We start from the raw sequence: 23,076 nt of genomic DNA on the forward strand, positions 1-23,076 counted from the left end.
CACCATGGATTACGTGTGAGATGTCTTTGAAAACTGTTGTTGCTTATTGTCAGCATGTTGTAAAAAAATCAACTCGTAAACATTTTTACACAACATGTTGTAAACACATTTGCCAGTTATAATATCGCAATTTCTTTTAAACTGTGTCTCATGCCGGGAGACGTACTGCTGCAAGAAGTGACAAATTGTTTCCCATTAAAAGCTTACACCGATCGAATGTTCGTAGTAATTATCTTGACACCTGTAACTGACTTATTTATTAACCTGTTGTGTACAGTACACACATTTAACTACTCCTGCACCATTCTTATATAACCCTGTGTGTAAGTTTACCGTGTTTGTTCATCCTCTGCTGTGCTTGTTTCTGTGTCCCTTCTATGGGCGAGTTCATGGAGAAATGGAAAACCCAGAGTTAGAGCGGAAACAATTGCCAAATGAATCGTCAATTATTACTTTTTTTCGTTATTAAAACCAGATTTCATATTGTTTTAGCTTCTTAAATGTGAATATTTTCTTTGCTTCTTAGGAAATCATTAAAACGGAATCATTTTGGCTTGTGGACAAAACAAGAAACTGGAGAATATCATCATTTCCAGGTTTGACAAACACAGATTAAACGTGAAAATCCGTTAAGAAATTGATAAGTCAGCTTTACCCAGAGTTAAATTCCACTCACACCTGGCCACTAAAGCTGATTCTGATGCAGAAGCTGCAAAACGTTTCAGTTAAATCAAGGTTCACTATTGTTTCACTTTCTCCTTTTTCCTTGCTTTCCTTCTTTAACTTTCCTTGGACAACAGTTGTCTACAGCGAACTACTGAAAATGACTTTGACCTAGATGACTGAGAACCTTCAGACATCACTGCTAGATGTTCTTTCCCATTCAATACTCTTAGTTGTCTTATTCTGTATCTTAATGCTGTTTTTTGTCAGTGACTGGCCGGAGATGTGTGGCTCCGCCTTTGCTCTATTGCCACTCACACAGAGCCGTGGTTGTGTAGAGTAGAGCATCAGATGCACAAACACAGAAGGGATAGCTCGTAGACCTGAATCCAGCAGTAAGTGCTTTGGATTATAAAAGGTTACTCTATCTTTGAAACACTGACTGAATTGCTTGTCCACTCACAGGAAAAAAAAAAACTACAACAAAAAAAACAAACTCTCAATGTGCTTTTTGGTACATAAAATGAGATTCACCCAGCGAGAAACACATCAGTCTGAATCAACAAGGACGCCTGCGGATATGTTTGAAGGTGGACTCACCGTCCTCTCGAGACTTTTGAATAAAGGCATCGACGCCACTCTCTCCGTAGTTTCCCTCTGAAGCGACAGTGGAAACATAATTCCAGCGCATGGCTTTCACAATGTCCACCATGGCCTGGGCCTGATAGGTGTCTGGGGGCACGACCCGGGAGAAGAAGTCGTAGCGGGTGTTATCGCTCAGCTCGGGAGCCGTGGAGGCATAACTCACTTGAGGAATCTAAGAGAGGAAGAAAGAGATATAGGGTTATATGTGGAGGGGAAAATGGAACTTGAAAAAAAAAGGTTAATTGCAGTTTAATGTATAAATACATGATTATAACGCAACATCTGCTGAAATGTCTCAGCTCCTCCTCGGTGACAGTCATCCTCTACTTTTGGCTTTAAATAGTCCTGATGATGACGGGCTTAGCTACAAAACTGTCAAAAAGGGAAGTATTTTCTACAGTAAATGAGGCGTCACTAATCCCTTCATGTCTCCGTCGTCATATGAGAGGTACAGCACTCTGTGTTGAAGAAGAGATATATACTGTAGGCACTCGACGATCTGTCTTGAGATGTGTAATAATACTCGGTGTTCTTGTAAGAATTCCCAAAGGAAGGATTTTACAGTGGGGAAGCTGTTGATATATTGTAAGGTCAGATGTTTCAGGATAACTCAGAAGATTGTGAAGAAATCTGAAGCCAAAGTCAAACTTATTTAACTGAGGGAAACTACCATATGTCACTAAAATGACATGTGCAATATGACATGTACATGACACATCTTTGTTGACCTGCATAAACAGCTTATGTTGGGGATTTCTTGTCAAAAAATGGTTTAACAAGCCGCGTCCTGGGTTAAACTCTTGATTGATTATCTCAATTTCCGCTCCCTCAAGTTATTTCTGATTTATGGCTGCCGTTGTTTCTGTGATCTCACTACTTCGTCGTGTCTGTGCTGCATGGTTTGGAACTTAACTGACCAGATTTTATGGCATTCAATTGTGTGTTTCATGGTTTCACTTTTTGTCTTGTCCTGATTCCCCCAGCTATGATGGATTTAGGCAGTTAGGTGTACATGGCAGCTGCCGGGGACCCGTCATCCTGTGTCAGGGATACTGGATCCCGGGGCAGGTCAGGGGGTTGAGGTGCTAATGTGTGCAAATATAGGGAATTCTAATATTGTTATAGTCATTACCCACAACAGTTCAGCTACTCAAAAAATCATTTTTAATGAAATGCTTATTGCAATCGTATGTCTCACCAATGAGGCTTTTCTCATGATGATCGTCAAATGAATGAAACATTGCTCGTCCTTTCCAATTAATGTTTATTAATGGAACCTTTTGAGCATCCGCACTGAGATGAAGGGCTGTGTGGATGGAGGAAAAGACTGCACATGACACTAAAGAGCACTCTGAAAAACCTGCAGTATATGAAGAGAACATTCATTTATTACAGTGTAGGAGATGTATGAATTTCCCTCCGTTTTACACTTTTTACACATCATGGTTAATGGTGTGTTTTGGGTAAACTCAAGGGACCTATACCACCCAATTTTAGAGGTACATGTATCTGTCAGCGCTACAGTATTTTAAGCGTGCGTTTGCCATTTAATCCTGCAATTAGACGGACTGGAAACGGAAGATTGTGAGTCGCACTCCTGCACTAATTTCTTAGAGAAGATCACAGTTTTTAGCTTGCGGGGAAACTGGAGCTGTTGGTCTACTGCTGCTTCATTTGTGTCCTTACACACTTCAACTCAGTGATGGACGCAGCAGCGACTACTGTGTTCCGTGATGTCAAATCCTTAATTTTCTCTATGGACTTTGGTGTGGAGAGTGAGCGGTTTACAAACTTATTTATTCCATGTTAATATAGGGGACAGAGCATATTACGGAACATTAGTATACAATACACATGTAAATAAATTAGTGTTGTTATTGGCGTTGCGTCAGGAGGTACCTCTTACGATCTACCCTCGAGAGGAACCATCGTATCAAGGATACACACTTGGTATGAGGATGAGAGAGCGCGGCAGAGGAACATGCCTCGAGCAAGCAAAGGACATCGCTCTCATAAGGAGACCACTGGACTTCTGTGAACAACGACAACTACTTGGGCGTCACAGCGCATTTCAGTGATAAAGACTGGACTCACGTGGTTGCAGCTGCCAGGCTACTTCCATAAACCACGGCCCACTTAACCCTTCTCACTCTCAGGCCACATCATTCAAAAGAAGCGAGCTTCTCTGTCTCCTGATAATGCAAACAAACTGGTCTGCCTCAGTAACTGGCTGAATGAAGTGAAAAATGTACCTGGACTTTAACATGGGCCTGGGTTCTGTTATTATTTCTATTTGAGAATATAAGTAAGATGCCTTTTTTTATGCCAAATATATATATATATTGTTTTTTGACAGGTGACAGTTCATACGTATTACTGACAAACAAACAAACTTCAATTTCCTGTTAGAAAAGGCTGTGTTACTGTTACCTCAAAGTAAATTTCACCTGACAACAGTCCTACTTTCCCAATATTTGCTCCACTTACAGCAGACAGACTGCTGAGCAAGTGATAGCATCCTTTTCCTCTCCCTTTCACCTCACACAGCAGAAGCCTTTGATGCGGTCAGCGAGTCCGGCAGCACTGGACTCGTCCTGCTCACTGTGCCCCTGCTCGGCACTGCAGCCAAAGCGTTAGAAGCGCTGCCATATAGTCTGTATCCCATGACCTATAGCTCCTCACTGTCACGTGACACTGGCTTTGTCTTTCTTTTCACAATGATCCACTGGTGAAGCCAAGGCAGAACTTGCTGTGCTTCTACAATGTCCAAATGAAAAACTCACTGTGCATTAACAGTGCTCTACTGGAGGCTTGGCTTTATAGATGATGACCTGTAATACGGCAAATGAGGGCGGTCTCCTTAACTCTATTTTCCTTCAAAGAAGGGAAGAGACAGACCTGGGAAATCTGAGTGCATGAAAATGGAAGATGTGCCAGTGTGTCAGTGGCAGCTTTTCAGTTACCCGACCATCACACTGGGGTTTTTTTTTCTTCATACAGCCTTTTCACATTGGTTGTCTTGTTTTCAGCTGGATTTGCTTTTGCAAATTAGCATTGAATGACCTCACAGTTGGATCATATTCCTTTGGAATGCTCTGAGAGACACAAACCTTCAGACCTGATCAGTGTTTGTACCCTGAGACCTGATGGCAGTCGGCTGACTTGTTGATTTCACACGTGGCGTTAACAGTAATTCACATGACCCACACGTTGGCTTCCTTTATGTCTGCTTTGACAGAAGACTGTTCTTTTTCTTTTTTTTTTTGCATCTGTGTTTTTCCTCCCTCTTGGAAGACATGAAAGTGTGAAGCAGATTTCTCTCTCACGTCTTTGACGTCACGAAGGGGGGCTGTCTAGCAAACTGAAATAAACGTGTTTGTAAGGTGTTAATGATGTCTGGTTTTAGATTTTTCCAATGTTCTTGCACACAGCCGAGTGAAAATGAGCCTTTAAGCAATTTGCACCTACAGTTCACTCAGTTCAGTGTGAGGACTTATTTTTGTTATTTCTGCAAATACACGTTGTTCCTCGGAGGTAGCGGTAAAACGAGGGAGACATGTGGTGGCACACCAAATGTCCGACACTCACAAGGATTAAAGGAGACGACGACTTTACATCTGCAAAACCACGGCTTCTAATTGATATTTTTGAGAAGCATGACCGACAAGTAACACTGTTGGTGTAAATGGGGTATATGTAAAATGTACAATACAATATTACAATAGTAATCTTTAGCGTTTAACACTGAGCACATCGCAGACGTCACGTTTGCGCAAGCACACTTTGCGTTATGTGACGTTTCTGAAAGCTGGCATGTGGTTTTTACGGTAATTCCACTCCTGCTGTTGCAGGAAGCCAATAAATCAGCGTCTTTGTCACCAGAGAGGAGAGAGTGGACATGGAGACAAAGACTCAAACGAATGTTACGTTAAATATGTTGAATGCTGTTCAAATTTAACGTGCAACATCTGGCGTTCGTGTACAACTACATTGTTTCTTTAAATTCTTTCTTTTGTTTTTCTTCATTTTAAATTGATAATACACGATTGTAACGTGCAGTGAATTGCAAATAACAGCCAGATATTAAAGGTTATTCTGGACAAATGGGCAAAAGCACTTAATCACAGGACATTTTTTTGTGGCTCCTTTATGATTAAAATAAGCAAAAGACAGTAAAGTAAAGACGGACATTTTGAGGCTTATAAAGCATGGTTGCCCGGAAACAGGAGTTTTTTCCAGGAGTCACAGATTGGAAGTGAAAGCGTTTGAGTCACTGCGGCAGAGAATTATCCGACAGTTAGTGAAAAGATAAGTGACATTGACAAAGTGTAGACATTAAACAATGTCTGAGGGAATATGAGTGTTGGCTAACCTTGGCTTAAACATCTGTTTTACTTTTGAGGGGTTTCTAGGTTTGGTAATGCTTGGCATATCCATAGCACACAACCTTGAGTGTGATGATGCTTCAGTCCAGCACTCCCCCAAATGCTATTTATTACTTGACAGTATGAAAAGGATGGGATTTATTTATTTAACTATTTTTATTTAATCACTTATTTTGGTTTCCGCCGACACAAATAGTTCCGCAACTGGACGGACCTCACTGTTGCCTAGCAACGCAAACAATGAGAGTCATGCACAGAGCAGGCCGTGGCCTTGCATTTATGTTTTCTTTATTGCACAGCCAGAGAAAAAGGTGTCTTTTGAGAGTCACCTTGAGAGGCACTGCTCAGTCGTTCTCTGCTCTCACTGAATGGTCTGTGGTAACTTTTTAGCTTTCAGACCTGTAAGAACAAAACTATTAGAAATCATGGTGCTCTGTGTTCATATAAAAGTCTCCTCGTTCTCTCCTGGCGACAATTAGACGATTTTTGTGAATATATATATATATATATATGTATATGTATATATGTATATATATATATATATATATATATATATATGTGTGTGTATATATACATATATACATATATACTTATATGTGTATATATATGTATATATGCTGTCGTTCTAGTACTCTCTGATGAATTTACTTGGTTGAGAGCTAAGTGTTGTTTACTGAAACCTAAATGCAATACTTTTTACTTAAACACTACTAGAATAACAATTACTACATGAATGGAGGAACTGGACTATGATGGATGTGACCATTCTGATATCATCACTTATATCATCTTCTATCTTGCACAGCCTCAGGTATGAATATTTTATCAAATTTTGAATATAATTAAATTGCCACAAATGAGATAAAACAAAATCTGTTATGATCCGTCATGATATCAGATTCATGATACCTGATTTTTCTCGAGGTAATTTTAAGATCTTGTATTTTTTTTTTTTTTAAACTTTCTTTGTGACATGTATTGTGAGGCTGTGTGGGAGCTATGGTGGAGCCAGTCTGTGTTGTATTTATTTCTTCTTTTTTTTTTCCACCTGAGGGATTTGCACCACTGTAACAATCACACATTTTCTGAATTCTGACTGGAACCAGGACAGACAGAGCTTATTGTGTTTGTGTTAGCAAGATTTCATGCTCAGTGGACTGGAGCGGTGGTTCTCAAACCTTTATACCAAGTACCACCTGAGAAAATATTGAGCTCTGAAAGCCTGCCCCCACACGAGAGGATTTTGCAATCTGACCACAGACACAACAAACCTTGTAACCAATATTCAGTGTCTGAATACTGAGAAAGCACAGACTGGACAATCAAGACGAGTCGCAGGACCACATTTAGTGTGTGTGTGTGTGTGTGTGGAATCAACTTGGCTTTGTAGAAGTCACCGTTCTAAACAAAAATACACAACATCTGTTTTCCCAGTCAAATTGTCTCATTGGTTATTGCATGTTTAATACGTCTGTTAATCCCTCACACTACATAATCATTTGGCAAGATAATCTGCTAAAATCAGCCTAAAATCAGAAGGCACCCGCGATTGTCGAAAGGGCCAGATTGGGACTGAAATCTAGCCAATTATCCTCTAGTGTGGGGCAGGCCAGAACATTTCTTATTATTGACTCAAGGAATTACATTTTCTCTGCAAGGGCCGCTGCTGTCTTCCCCGAGACAATGTGTTGTGTTGTGAAAAGAAAATGTGCCACTTGCAACAAAGAGAGAATATCTTGGCAAGGCTTTGACCTATGAAAAGCGCAGTGTGCAGCTGAGGTCAAGATAACTTACAGTATGATAGTTGCAGCCAGCTTAAGTGGTAAAGATTTTGTGAAAATGTGATATGTTAGTATCTGGACACTCAAGCCCTTCTCAGCTCTTTTTTTTACCTAATTACTTCAGCAAGAGTATAAAATACCTTCTACTATGTTTAGAGAACTTCTTAAATCCGTCCCCACTTACATCAGAAGTTACATTGGACGTCTGCTAAATGACATGTAATGTAATTTAATCAAGGAGGGAAGAGTACTGAAATATTCTACTCAAGTAAACGTACCACTATTTTTGATAAAATGTTACTTACAGTAAGTACAAGTAAAAGTTCTGGTCTAAAAATGTATTCAAGTTAACACCTTTTAAATGAATGATTAAATGTTCAAATCACTTGTTTTAAATAACTTGCCTTGTTATGTTCTTGAGGTTTGTTTGCCTGACAACCTGGTTTTCAATTTGTCCATGGTGTTTATAAGCTAGTTTTCTGCCTTTCTGTGGGTGTCTGCGTTTGCAGAAATCATTACCGAATTGTTCCACTTGTCCCATTAATGGCACTATTGTTACAAAATGTCTTAGTTTTATACCTGTTTTTCTCCTATTCAGTCAGAGGCAGGTTTAGTTATGGATGCTCTCAAAAGGCCCTGGAAGCCAAATGATTGACACTCGCCGGCACCTTCAGGCACTCTGTAAACTCTTCACTATTCCATTAAGACTGTATGTAAGACTGGATGTTATCCAAGGTGAAGCTCCTATCAGTGAGTCCCTGCGGTGTTGATTTCCATTCTTACCCAGAGATAAAGTAAAAGATTCTGCTCGTGGCACGCCGATTGATCAAACCATTGTGTTGTAGACAATTTTTTATGGTGTTGCTTATTTTCAGCTACTCAACAGTTTCCGTGTTCTTGTCGTTAAGACACATCACTTCTGCCAAGTAAAAAAAATAAGTTGCTCTCTCTCGCTCTCTCTCTCTCACCACAGCCCGACTTTACGCCGTGACTAGCTGCAGAGGCAATGTGCTGAGTCATAAAGCACATTGAGATAGTTCCACACATTGTTACCCAAATCAATATGGTGAAACTAAAATGAACAATGTGAGCTCCACACTGATGCCCGTGAGGTGCTTTTCTAAAAGGAACCGCACGTGCGTCTTTCTTATTCCTCACTATTTGTAACTAACAGAGGTTGCAGCTAAACTCAAATCAGGAACAGACTTGCTTGCTGTAGCCACAGTCTCTGAATTGTTGCACATATTTGTATTCATAGAGCATTCACTTTGACATTATTTCTTGTTCTAGCCTCATGCTAAAAAAGGAGATTGTCATCCTCATTGCTTTCTATCATTGATCTGCTAATGCAGTACCCAGACGTGGAAAGTAATGAATTACATTTACTCACGTTACTGTAATTGAGTAGGTATTTTGTGTACTAAAGTAACATTTGTAATTTTACATTTACTGTACTGTACTTCGCTACGTTTTAAATCACATCCGTTACTGAGTAAAAAGAAAATGAAATAAAAATAAATGAATAAAATAAATCACACACCAGAAACTTTGGCAGTGAATGATGATGACAGGTGAATTGGCACAAATTAAGGTGAGAAAGTTGAGGTATTTGTGACCTTTGACCCATTTTAATTGAAGGTTTGCCTTTCAATTAAAAACAATTAATGTGTCCCCTTGTCCTTTTTGCATGACACAAGAAAGAACCTTGTTAAAAAAAAGTAACTAAGCTACTTTTATACTTTAACTCAAGTACATTTTTAGACCAGTACTTCTACTTGTACTTAAGTAAAAATTTATAAAAATAGTGGTACTACTCGTACCACCTCTGGCAGTACCTGTTCAATGTGTGTCTGTTGTTTTCTTTAACCTATATTTCATTGCATTTCCTATCAAAACAATGTCAAAGTTGGCGCTGCACACACTGGTGCCCTTTGTCAGTCACTTGTCAAGCAAACTGGAGGGTAACTATGTGATGAACAGACAGACGGACAGACGATCCTTGCATTTATAAATAGATACTAAACACATCATGCGCAAATCTTTTCTAATACAAACCACGCAGTTCATAAAAGACTGGTTTTAATGTTGTGCCGGATGAGTGTATAAATCTGGAACAGGATCTGCATGCTGAACAAAAGCAGGAACCCTGTTTCCTCTTATCTTTACCGTTCCGACAGTACAGGACAGGATAGTGTTACAGTGTGTAAGACAAAGACCCAACAAAGGGATTCCTGTAATTACTGATCAGTAACATGCTGACTTAAGTGTGTGGCATAAAATGTCTGGGCTGTGGCCACTGATGCTGGCTCAACTACATCTACAGTAGCAGATTCCTATCGCACTTGACTGTTTGTGTCATAAAACAAGCTCTTTCCACTAGTGTAATAGTGCTGCATGAAATTATTTGCCCAGGAAATTGTTAAAACAGCTTGCATTTAGATGATCGTGTTTTGTTTTCTGTTAAAACATTTGTTTATCCTCTGACAGTTTGTATATTTCGCTTTTCTCTCTCTCTACTCTTCCTGCTTAAACCGCACTGTAACTGGGTTCAGGACAGCCGCGGTGTCGGGCTAAAAATAGACCAATCAACATGGAGGTAACTGAAGCAAGACTAAACCAACCGTCCCTATAGTCTGCAGAGTCGCTGGCTCGCAACGTCGGGAGTCTAGATCCGACAAGTTTGTGTGTGGCACCTAATGGGACAAAATGAAGCTGTTTATAGATTCAGGACGACTCAAAAGTCCGGGACACACAGAACGTGTCAGATGTTACTGTCAACAAAGGCACTTATTGTTCTCTAAGGATGGAGGCGAAACAGAGACATTAAAAGCTATGTTAAAAGACTTTGGCTCTGCTCCAAGCAGCATTTTGTATGCATGAGGATTTGAGTCTCCCAGAGTTGAACTACGTTTAACTCATCTGCTGCGTTATATTTACCTTCCACCATTTTAGTGCTTGATGTTATTCTCAGCTGTACAATGGTAAGCTCAAGTCTAACATATACTTGCATATATACTTGTTTCTGTGTTTATAACAAGCTTCATGCTGCCTTTATCCAACCCTGAAAGTAATTTACGTTATTTCAGTCTCTTTTCACTTTACAGAACAAAAAGGTTAATAGCTGAATAAACTCAAATAAACAGCACCTGGATTTGATTATCGGTTATTTTATCATTGTGTTATCATCTTATTGGATTCTGTTGGGCTGCTGCTCTTAAAACAAGTAGCCCAGGGAAAAGATAAAAGTATTCAGGATGGAAATACAATCCTCTTTGTTTTCCATGAAAGGCCTCCCTGATAAAGCTTATTATTTTTGATGCAGTGAAATATCCAACCTGTATATTGTAAACCATGCTTTGCTGGAAACCTGATCCACAAACATAACATCAAACATAGTCTAAAAACAACAAAAACACCCTGTGATATATTTCTCCTCTATTATCCAGCAACACAACATTCAAACCAACAAGCCTTGTCTTGGCAATATTATGCATTTCATGTTTGCTGAAAATAATGTGCAACATCGCAGTGCTCTCTTCTGCTCACACAGCCATCAGCACTAAAGCTCTATACAGTTTATCCTGTTTACACGTTACAGTGTTAACAGTAACACGTGATCCTGGAGACTTTAAAGAACATTTTTTACTGTATTGCTGAAAATCCTCTTCACAACCCGACTGTAACCAATGAATTAATGCATTGTCACAAAAAAAATAATAAAACGTCAGTCAGCTGTGGAACGGACAAGCCTCTAAAAGCGCCATCCAATCATATTGAACGGCCCAAACTAAATAATTGGATCGTGATGCATCAATGAAACTGCCATCTAATGCGCGTACCCCTCCTTGTGCACTAATCACGCATGTGCAGATGACAACGCCGGAGCTTATGCTAGCTTGCTAAATCCATCGAGACAGTTGCAGCATGTTATGACAGAAAAGGAGCCAACAACATTGTGTTGGTCGCAAACGAAAGACGTTTTTTTTGGGAAAAGTTACTGCCAAGAAAATAGCTGATAAGACCAGAGTGAACATCGGTGCTGCGATTAAACGGTGGGCGAAAACTGAATGCCCAGAAAGGGGCTGCAAAGTGATGCCATGGTGGCTCTGCTTCTACTGGACCGGTAGGTTAACTTCATGTCTTCGAGAGTACATGTATCACATGCTCGTGAATCCGTAATTGCAGCATGTTCCTGTGCTCTGGAGGCGTGGCTTAGGAGGGAAGTCTGAAGAAAGCGACTTGGACATTTGACTTCAAAATGTCGCCTTCTCAAAACTGTTTTTCCAGGATCTCCAACCCTACCTTTAACGTAGAGTGCTTCCCTTTGTCTTTGCTTTGTTTTATTGCCTTCATTTCTGTGTAACATGGGCACAACACTTCATTAACTTGAAAGCATTTCAAAGCTCTCCTATAAATGACTGACTTTCAATCAAAAAAAAAATGTTTTCATGTTGTTGCCATGTAATTGTTTTCCCTCTTGCTTCATTACTGAATATTTATGAGGCAAATTAGTCACAGCAATCAAAAAAATAGACATCAAGATACCAGAAGTTCCCTGTTTATTCAGTGAATTTATTGATATGTGAAAGGAATCTGAATGTGCTTTTCCTTCAGTGGAAAATATCAGAATATATTCGCCTCTGGTGAGATTTTGAGTAAGACAACACATCTTTCATGTGTGAGGGGTGTAGCTTTATTGAGTAATCAGGTTATGTTGTGTAAGCTAAACTTTATTTCCACCATATCTATCAACAGTTTCACTGATTGGTTTGCATCCTGGCAGCAAACAACCCCAGGTCTCTTCCACTTTATTATTCTAAGGTCTGATTTACAAGTTTTGCATTTGGGTAATATGATGTGCATACACAGTTTTCTCATAATTTATCGTTCTCACACACGCACACACACACACACACACACGCATACACACACACATACACACACATACAACCACCAAACGCAGTGCAAAACTGTAGCCAGCAGCCGTTTTGTGGCTGTTACATAAATCTCTCTATCTCTGGAAATGGAGAACGGACAGGCAATACTAGATAAAAATGTGTTTGCCACTCGTCCTGGGGTGGGGTGTTCCATTTCATTTTAACCTTTTGTCACAAATGGGTAGTTCATTTTTCATACTTTGCCACAGCAAGAAAAAAAATAGATAAAATAATAATAAAAAAAATAAAAAACCTCACTCACAGCTGAAATAAATATTATATGGCGCCTGGCACTTAGTGTATATTCTCTATTCTGAAAGCCACTTTGTGCTGAATCTAAAGGGTTACTCTGTCTGCTAAGCCGTGGCAATCATTAATTTGGCCAGTGGCAACTGTGATTAATTGTCCCATTACAAATTGAATTATTACGTGCGTTAAACATGCAAATGATCTCAACTAAAGGTTGAGGATGCGAGATTTGAACCAAGTGACACCTTTGATTAATGAGTAACGACATCAGCAGTAGCATGCGTGTTTACGACAGAGTCCAAAAGGAGGAAAGGCGTTAAGAGTACAATTAGTGCGCGGGTATAACTCACACTCCCTATAGTTATTCTGGAAAATGATTGAAATCAACACTATTCACAGCAGATGTCAGTGTTCAGGATCAGTTAGGAAGTGTCAGCGGTCCAAAAAACGTACAACCGTGTTGAGATTTCTGTCGTCCCTGCATAGGATCCATAAATTCTTCCCGTTTTTTAACGAGGGCTGTCAGTGGCGTTAATCGCAAAAAGGCTGACCTTAATGTGTTACTATTATTAGTTATGTTCATTGCATTATTCGTTTGTAGCGTCTGTGGATCAATCACTTTGTCACTAAGTGGAATAAATAAATAAAAGACTATAAATAGTACATGTGTAAATGCTCTAAATGCTACACTAACTCGCTGAAATACCAGCACTCTTCGGCATCTGCTCGTCCTCAAAATATGAATAGAAATGGTGAACAGAAACATTAGAGTGCTTTCAAGCGTACATGCTCTGTTTGTGACACGCACAGCAGATATCGACACTGACCCGCTGTTCGGCAGAGTTGAGATTCACCGGCTGTAGTGAGAAACATATCTTCTCTTAGTAAGAAGTTGGAAAACGCCGGACTTTGGTAACCCACGGTGGCATCGCTTCAAAGGAGTAGAGTGTTACGGCACTGCAAGATGCACCACTGTGCATGTTTTCTTCCACGAAAGCAATCTTTTAATATAGTAAAACGGACTTCATGAATTATTCAGAATCACACCCTGTGTTTGCGTGTGTGTGTGAAAAGTGACAGCGTGTAGTAAGAATGGAGAGAAGACGCTGTTAAAAGAGAGTGGGAGGTCACACTAATATCTCCAGTGGGTGGACCACAGGGAGCCCCTTCCTCTGTTAGACATTATCAGCTCTATTTACAGATGGTATGTCCCAAATCTTTTTAATTCTGTCCCTGTTGATGTTGGCTGCAGAAATCAAGTCCGGCCAATAATGTTCAGTTATTGGCTTTCAGATAAAAATTAGATCACGATGTTTATAGAAGTCTATAACCAGGGGTTTTAAACCTTTTTTTTTAGCTTTTATTAAGAGTAAGATATTATATTGACATTGTAAACACATTGGCGACAGATATAAGAATATAAAATATCCCCAGCAGGACTGTAATTTACATTTCTCGATAAACAAACTGCTGCAGAATCCATGTAAAGACGGTGTGAATGCCAACATGTTGTTACCCTTGACCTTTCACCCTCATGACCTGCTTAAAATAACTGGTTGTTGTGAGCTATTTGTGAGCAAATCAAGGTGTATTTTCTTTCATTTATACAGTGGGGAAATTGCACCCGACTAGGCCATATTAAACCGCACAGGTTGTCCACCAAGTCCATTTTCAGGTCCAGTGCTGTTAAAGCTATAAAATATTCAGCAGCTGTACAACCTTAAATAAACTTTCTTTCGGTCCACTTGCATTTGAGGGATCTCTGTTTGCTGTCTCAGCCTCTCAGAAGAGATAATATTTTGCATTTAAATTTAGCAAGAGTAAGCTTTATTTATTACCTTACCGTACCTTATTATTTAATGGTCAGTAAACCATAAAACAAAGAGGATGCAAGCGTCTGTGTTTGTCTAAGACTAAGGCACGTTTTGTTTATTACACTTTGAGTTTTTCAAGTTGTTTTCAAAGTGTTTTCAATGTCAATATCTAAGTAAACGTGTAAAATATGTCGGAGAACTGTTTCCTTGGAGGGATTGTGAATGGAAGGAGGTGTTGGAGAGAGGACTCAATGACAAACACAGGTCAGACAGACCACTGCTGTTTTGTTCACAAACAAACTAAAAAGCCAAGCAAAATTGAATCCAGAGTGTAACCGACTTGTCCCAAGTGAGGGCGGTAAACAGGTGTTGTTGTTGTGAAGAGCAGAAATCGGCTCCAATTTCAACCGAGCAAACCAAGCCTGCGGAGCTCAATCACCTCTTAATAAAATGGTATCAGCAGGGAAATAAACAAAAAAGGAGCCCGGGCTTTGAGTTACTCATTCCTGATGCCCATTGAAACATCAAACTAAACTCATACCTGTCTTTTGTTTGAGGCCCCACCTGGCAGCACTGATGACAGATGTGGTGGGCTGGAGAAGGCTGCGATTTAGTCTGTGTTAATCTCATCAAAGAGTAACGAAGTCGACATGACTTAAGCTACATCTGTTACATTTGTTAAAGGGGACAAACAGTTTACTTTAGTTCCATAAATGTGAGAACACTGACTCCGGGCAACTTTCTGCTCCTTTAAGCCTTCCGTTAAATGTGTTTGTTTTGCACTAAATTAGCCTAAACCCTTGTGCAATTTGGGAATTTGTTCAAGAGTGTACACTAATTTGTAGGTAATGTGGGTCACTTTGTTGTTTGGAATATGTTCCCATTGGAGCCAGGTCTTGTTGTTTTAAAAAAAAAAAGATAAAGGAAATAAATGTATTTACTGAAAATTACCCCTACGACAAATGTTTGCTGTGAATCCTTACAATGAGTAGTGGTGTTAACATTTTCCTTCTCCTCATAGCAAATGTGTGGAGTGCAGACTAAAAGCACAACACTATATACTGTAACTTCAGAGTGGCTATTATATATTTATGATGTTATTCTGCTTTCTTTTTTTTCACCTTTCCCATGTTATGTATCAATAAGTATTCTTTCACAGACTCAAAAAAGAAAAATGTGACTTCACATTTGTATTTACATGTATACATTTTAATTTAAATCATTACTGTGGGTTTTTTTCTCCAGTGTGTGACAAAATTCCGCTATCTTGTGTCGGGATGTAACATAAATAAGTACACATGAATAGTGAATATATGTTCCCAAAGATCCTTTTGATTGAGCGTGTTTCATTAAGTTGCTTTTTCATAACTCGCGTCAAACGTGGATACACCCATTAATGTTTTTTAGATCTTTAGATCTGCCTATAAAGATAGAGTTACAAGCTCTAGAATAATAAGGCTGATTTGATTTAAAGGCACACTGTAGATGTACCATAGTTTTTACACGGACGATAAAGACGCTCTAACTGCCCTTTCACTGCAACTTCATGAAGCATAGGGTTTTACTATACTTTTCTTCATTTTATGTTGCGTAACATATGACAACGCGCCGCAGTCCCATTCCATTCATGCTTCCCTCTCAGGTTGGGGACACACTACATGACTTTATCAGTCGATTTTGAAAAGACATGGAGAACACGCTTACCGACTGGTTTCAGCAGATTTTGTGCGGATCACACATTTAATGACAGCACCTGGTGCGGGATCACAGACTACGTGATTTGTCACGCCAACTGAACACATCAAAGTCTCGCGAGTGCGAACATGTCTACGAGAGCGTCAGTTCTGATATTCCCGCTTCTTATTGCCATCTTCGTCTTCTGACGCTATTTCCCGTGTCCCACCTACTCTTTTTCATTGGCCCTTGGCAACATGTGTTTACAGTTGGGTCACTAATCAGTACACACTACCCGAATGCATCCTGAGTTGGCTCAAAAAATTAAAAAACGTGTTTGATTGACTGCGCCTGCGACAGATTTCAGTGCCAACTGGCCATGCTGACTGTCCCCAAATAGTGCTGACTGGTGCAGACTCTGCCCGACTGTGAATTGTGCGTAAAATTGGGCAAAATATCTTGTTGTGTATCAACTAACTCGTAACATGCAATCATATTCACGTTTACCTAAGTTGTTGCATCACCAAGCTTATGTCTCCAGACAAGAGCTTTGGCAACTCTGGATTATGTCGTTGTGGTTAGGTATGACTAAGATTAGGAAAGTTTTGGTTATGGCAAATACATAATGGTTGAAGACAGATTAGGGTAATGGAATGCAACATTTCATGGTTGGAGAACGATTGTCGTTACCATAAAATGAAACACAAATATTAATTGCAGGTCTGTGATGGAGCACATCTGCTTTCCAGATTAGTAGTCAGACCCACTATGTACTCAGTCATCAGCCCAGCCTCCTGTCTTAAAACATAAATGGTTCAGTACAGAAGAATCCAATGTAGATGTCATTTCCTTGTGTGGCTATTTTAAGTGTTTCTTTAATTAAGATTTTGATTTAGATTAGAAGATCAATTCTGCAGCGGGAATCATTATTGTACTCTCAAAGAGCAGAGCCTTCCAACCGTCCAAATGATCAATACCTTGACATGGAAGTGTCACTGACCTTGTAAATTTCCATAACAACCACAGTCCTCTGCAGTTTCACCGGGGGGGAAACAAACAAACAACATCTACGTGTACGTTGCTACTGCATTCTGTCATGTTTCTAATTATGGGCACCCATGTAAACAGATTAGCGTGTTCACACTGCATGCCTAAGCTGCACCCAAGTTCCGGCATCTCACCTATTTTTCACGCATTAGGCATGCGGTTCCCAGCAAAGTTCTGTTGATAATGATATTGACATTCTACCAGCATTGGAACTCAAAACTGATACATTTCACAGTAGTTTTTGAATCTGAATATATGAAAAACATAAATATACTGTATTTTCTCCAGCTAACCATCGTGTTAAGATGTAGAATTGTCAATAAATGTTCAATGAGTGAGTGCTTCTGCCCCTTTTTCCACTTTCATTATCTGGACGTTATTCAACCATTTAAGAAGCTTCTGTAGAAGCTGACGTCACAAACATGTGACGTGCTGGTGAATCATGTCTGTGATTGGACAGTCGTTCCGTTGAAGTCCTGAGGTTCTACCGTAATGACAAGTATATGAGCGCAAAGCTCTATTTCTCTGCTTTCCGGTATCCATCCATCTTCTACCACTTTATCCTCCACATGAGGGTCGCGGGGGCTGCTGTGCCAATCTCAGCTGACTTAGGGCGAAAGGCGGGGTATACGTCGCCAGTCCATAATCTTTTCATTTTCTAGACATCACAAATCTAGCAGTTACGGTAATGAGAAGTACGCATGCCAAATCCTGTCTGCGACAACAGAATAGTAACAGACGCTGTATGTGAGGAAAGTCGATGCTAAGACTACAGGAAAACCCGATAAAGGTTATATTATGTTAGGTGAAGGGCATATTCTCTCTCTCCCTCCCTCCCTCTCTCCCTGTCTGTCTGAGAAAACAAAAATGATGTGACGTTTTAAAGTCATAAACCTGACTGGTGGTGGTGGTGGGGAGGAGACATGTGAGCGAGACACACAGCAGGCGTGAACACACTCACACCAGCGAGACGCAGCAGTCATGTCGCCCCTTATTTTACAGTTCACTTTAACTGTTAATCTTTCCAACACTTTTTTTTCCCCCCTTCACTCCTGTGTCTGACCTCGCTGAGGACAGGACATGTTCTAGTGCCTCTGCAGACTGGCTTGAGCTACTTTTCATTTGTCATGCTATGCCAGAGAGCACAAGCAAAGATTTGTTTGTTTGTTTGTTTGTCTATATTTTCTGTTTCTATTTTTCAAATTAATTTACTTGATTTGAGGGTCGCTTTAACTAGTGACACAAACTTTGAGTCCCATAGTGTGACACAGGAAAGGACATTGTTTTGACATTATGTTTTTATTTTCCCTGGGAAAAGTGTCCGAGAAAAGGGATCATTTAATTTCATAGCCAAAAGATGAGCAAAATCTTTGCAAATGCCTTTGACCTCTTGATGATAAAATGGAAGAAAAACAAACTGGTCATAATAGTTTTTCTTCAATTTAATTTTGAAAAAGGAAAATGTGAGAAAATCAGAATGGTGAATCGCATTTGGGATTTAGAGAGCCTAGTCTTACTGGTTGCTGTTTTCTGTGTTTGAGTTACACAAATATATAAAAGGGTTTTGCCCTCTGTTAGCCATCTATAGCCATCACACCTGGTGTGGTGCCCAAATCCAGACAGATGACTGGAAAAAAAATCAACCAAAAGAAATCATTCATTCTGAAAAACCAAAAAGACATACAATAATTCAGCAATGTAGCCATGCAAAATCCCTTTTTTCTATTTTGAAGTCCCTGTTCATGTGCAGACTGATCAATACTAAATAAATCAACAGTGACTGTGATCCAACACACTCCAGCAGCTTCCAACAAAGAACCATTGACCAGTGACTGGAGATAAAGTTCAGCCGATGCAATTATGCAGTTAACACAAAAAAGTTTCCAGGATAAAATGTAATACATGTATAATTGAGCTTTAAGCACACATAAAGCGTTCCCTTTTATCATCTGAAAATGACTGTACATTGACTAATTAAGTGTATTAAATCAGAAGCCTTAAACGTTCCGTGTCACGGTGAAATACGTTTTTTTTTGGGTGCGCCTCACACTCCTGTAACTTGCAAATCCCACAAACGGTATATCTTTCTGCGGATGAACTCTTTACACCTCGAGGGCTTACCAGTCCGGTGGAAAACACATTACCCCAGCAAAAAGATATGGCTGTAAATAAGAAAGTGATGCAGAAACAGGGAGAATGGATGAGTGCTAATGGGCAAGCACTACAGTCTTACAAGACAGTCCATTAAACACCTTTCACAGCCACCGTGGCTGTATGCCTGGAATGAAAACCATGATATAAGCTCTTGCAGGTCAAGGGGTTAACTCACTATAGAAGTGTACTGATAAATGCTGAGGCAGGAGCAGGGAGTCAACAGCCTGACACGAGGTTATCAGAATCACACTGTATTACATTTATCTGGGGACCACTTTATCTCCACTGGAGAACATCTGGTCACCCACCTTGTTCTGTCTCTCATATCTTCATATCAGTACACACTTGAGTTGAAGGGAACGTAATGAAAAAAAAAGAATATTAAAAAACAGCAGCATTGTTGAATGTTTGACCAGCGCTTGGTAATTTGTCCTTCAGGGCTGTGAGAGAATAGTACTGGGCAAAGCCAGAAGGATAAATTGGCTTTATCCAATTTTCCACAGCTGTAAGATCTAACGTGCTATTTCACCTCAGACACTGCTGTGGGATTTTTCTTCTTTTTCCAGAAACAAATACACAAGAATGACCGAAAAAATAAGAGGGCCATCCGTCTCACAGGCTTCTTTACAGCACTTGTCCTGACATGGTAATTCAACAACCTCCTAATGAGAATTTGCATGGATATAATTTCTAGTGGGGCAAATGTAGCCATATAGATAAGCAAACTGCAAGTTTTGATGGACTTTTTGTGGGGCATACCACTGGCAGAGAGGGAAATTAATGACCTCCCAGGAGAGGGAGACTGGTGTGTTGGGAGGATTATAAATAGAGCAATGGTATGATGGAAAGTCTGTGATATCTGTGTGTGCCTCCCACTGATTCTGGATGACCCACCGAGACTGAAACAAAGAGATAAAGTTGACACATTTCCTAAACCAGCAAAATTACTAAGCGTCGAGGTTTGATTACATCACTATGTAAATTGTGACATTTTGCAACAAAATAATATGTGAATTTCACTTGAATGAAATCAATGAGCTTATTAGCTTGATAAAAACGTTCCATGTTTAAACATTTCTTTTCACTTGAATAACAGAACCTTAGGGAGCAATTCTGACTCATAAGTGGTGTGTTCCGGCTGGCTAACGTGCAAGTCGGTGCTTTTACATGATGTTACAGCGATTCACATTATTGTGGTAGTCCAACTAAAACCAGGCTTTTGAAATACTAAACTTGTAAATTTCAGTCAGAAATGCGGCTGAATTGGTTGGGATTTTTTTTTTTTTAAATACTTTATTAATCCCCTTAGGGAAATTATTCTCTGCATTTTGACCCATCCTAGAATTAGGAGCAGTGGGCTGCCACACTGAGTAGTGCCCGGGGAGCAATGGGGGTTGGGTACCTTGCTCAGGGATACCCCAGCCCTTTCGACCTGGTGGGGACTTGAACCAGCGACCTTTCGGTTACAAGCCAAGTTCCCTTTCCACTTGGCCACAGGCTGCCCTAACTGCAAATGCAAATGCAGTTGGGAGTCAAAACACTATTGCATGTTGTCAGTTGGACCAATGAGGAGATAGAGTTTATGCTCTGCCAGCTCAAGTAGTTGAATAATTTAAAGTTTGAGGATCATAGGAAGACTTTGAGTGACTGTTTACCTCCGCATTAAAACCACTTGAAGCTCAACTTCAACTGTTCTCGATGGAACGACACAGAATATTTTTTTTCACTGCAGTGAGCTCGACGGTGACAAAAACGTCACTTCCAGGGAAGCTCAGCTTCTCTCGGAGTCAATGGCACTTCTGCATGATTGGAGGAACTGTCTGAAAGGTGGAACCAGTTTCTCATTGACAGTGTTGCAGAAACTTACACGACAGCAGAGCCTTTTCTGCTCAGTCCTGTGTGGATTTTGCGAGGGAAGTCTGTAGAAAAATAGCTGCTTGTTGTGTGTCATATGCTTGGCGATCAGTTTTACGTAAATTATCGCGTTTTCTTGTTCTAGTTGTTTGTTTGCAGAATTTGTTTAAGAATGTATGTACAGTATAAATAACTGGGCCTGAAACAGGCGTATGTCTCTACCCAATGTGGCATAGGCAGCTTAATTCTTAATTCTTAACACTTAATTCAATAAATTGATTCCCCTCGAAAGTATTTGTATGAAGGGATAACATGGGTGCATTTTATTGCGTCACTCTCTTGTAAGTTCAGTTTTATCTGATCTTTTGTCACGTCCACCATATGTGAGACTGTGCCAACAATGAACTCTGTATGAAGATGAATGACTCACTCCACTGTATGAAATGAAGCCAAAATGTTTTGGATACATGTGCTGCCATCTTGTGCTGGTGACACTATTCAGAGCCAGAGTCTGCACAGCAGTGATTGTGGAGTGGAGCCATGATGATGTGAACGTCCTGCTGATACAATTGTTCGACCAACTGTCAGTCCAAGCTGTCAATCATGAGGTTTTAAAAGAATCAAGTATCAAACAAGTCATAAAAATGGAACTTGATGAACACTTCATCTTCTTCTTGCAAAAAAAAAAGTAGTGTGTACTTTAACTTTAATAGCTTGGCTCATGTCCCATCTGTTAACATAGAGGACGGCGCACACTGCAATTAGACACCTTCAGGCGATCAAGATAGTCATGTCGTCCATCTTCGTGGCATCGCTGATAAAAATTCAATTTCTCTGCTTTAATACCTGAAGCACATTTTAATGGTATGCTTCACACAGGGCCCAACAAGTCTAGAAGTCTAATAGAATTCAAGCCTTAGCAGTTTTAGTCCAGTCTAAGGGCCCTGCTCGTGACAAATCAATATACTTTGAGGGTGGAGCACAGAGATCAGGGGACTGGCAGTTAATCGGAAAGTGAAATGAGAATCTCTTTAAGTACCTCAGTACCCTGTGTGCACAACAGGACTGAAGTGGTCCCTAAGGATACGTTACCACATCAAATTTTCTGTGCCCTCTCTGATGGATAACCGCTCAAGAGCTTTACTTTACTGATATGAATATGTGTGTGGAGAATGTCATCGAGTGACGACACTTTGCAGACACTGCAAACTGAGTGCATGCCTTGATCTGTGCCTTTACAATCGTAGTACTTTTTCCTATTATCAGTTTTGGCATCAGACTGATAATATAATTAAAAAAAAGTTGTGAAGTGAAATGTTAAAAAGACTGCTTTTATAAATCAGCTCAATTTATAAATCAGCTTTTTGTTATTGTTTTGATGAGTTCATCATTCTAGTCAAGAACTTGATTTGTTCTTGAAGAAAAGAAAAAGGCACAATTGAAATTGAAATCAGTAAGTGTAGTCAGGGAGCGTTATGAGTTTGACTTCCAGTGTAGTGTGTCGTGGATAACGCAGTGATGGTTTTGGAGATGATGTGAGATTACTTTTTTTAATCCAACATGCAGACACAAGCCGGGTTTCACTCAGTTCTATAAGATATTACAGGTTTGTCTGTTTTTGTTTGGACTTGTTTTTCTTTTTTTTCTTGCCCTACTTTGAACTTGTGTTGTTTTCTGGAACCCATGGTTTCTGTATTGTGTCAGTAAATTGTAGCATGCATATGGTGTGAATGCTCAAAAGCATTGTAATGGTTTAAGTTAGGGGTGTCAAACATGCGGCCCACGGGCCAGAACTAGCCCCCCAGAAGGCCCAATCCGGCCCGCAAGATGAATTTGTGTAAATTGCTGTTGTAAGAAGTGTATGTGCAGGGAG

General features: G+C 39.9%; 1 protein-coding gene across 2 annotated transcripts in view; it reads right to left on the reverse strand.

The window, feature by feature from the left end:
• Positions 1–23,076, reverse strand: part of LOC131468322 (metabotropic glutamate receptor 4-like) — a 127,731-nt gene that overhangs the window by 58,302 nt on the left and 46,353 nt on the right. For both annotated transcript variants that reach the window (XM_058642413.1, XM_058642414.1), the window contains exon 2: positions 1,264–1,480. In XM_058642413.1, the coding sequence (XP_058498396.1) occupies positions 1,264–1,480 (217 nt within the window). The remainder of the gene's footprint in view (positions 1–1,263; positions 1,481–23,076) is intronic.

Source organism: Solea solea, chromosome 11 (genome assembly GCF_958295425.1).
Source record: "Solea solea chromosome 11, fSolSol10.1, whole genome shotgun sequence".
In the NCBI taxonomy this organism is placed as follows: domain Eukaryota; kingdom Metazoa; phylum Chordata; class Actinopteri; order Pleuronectiformes; family Soleidae; genus Solea; species Solea solea.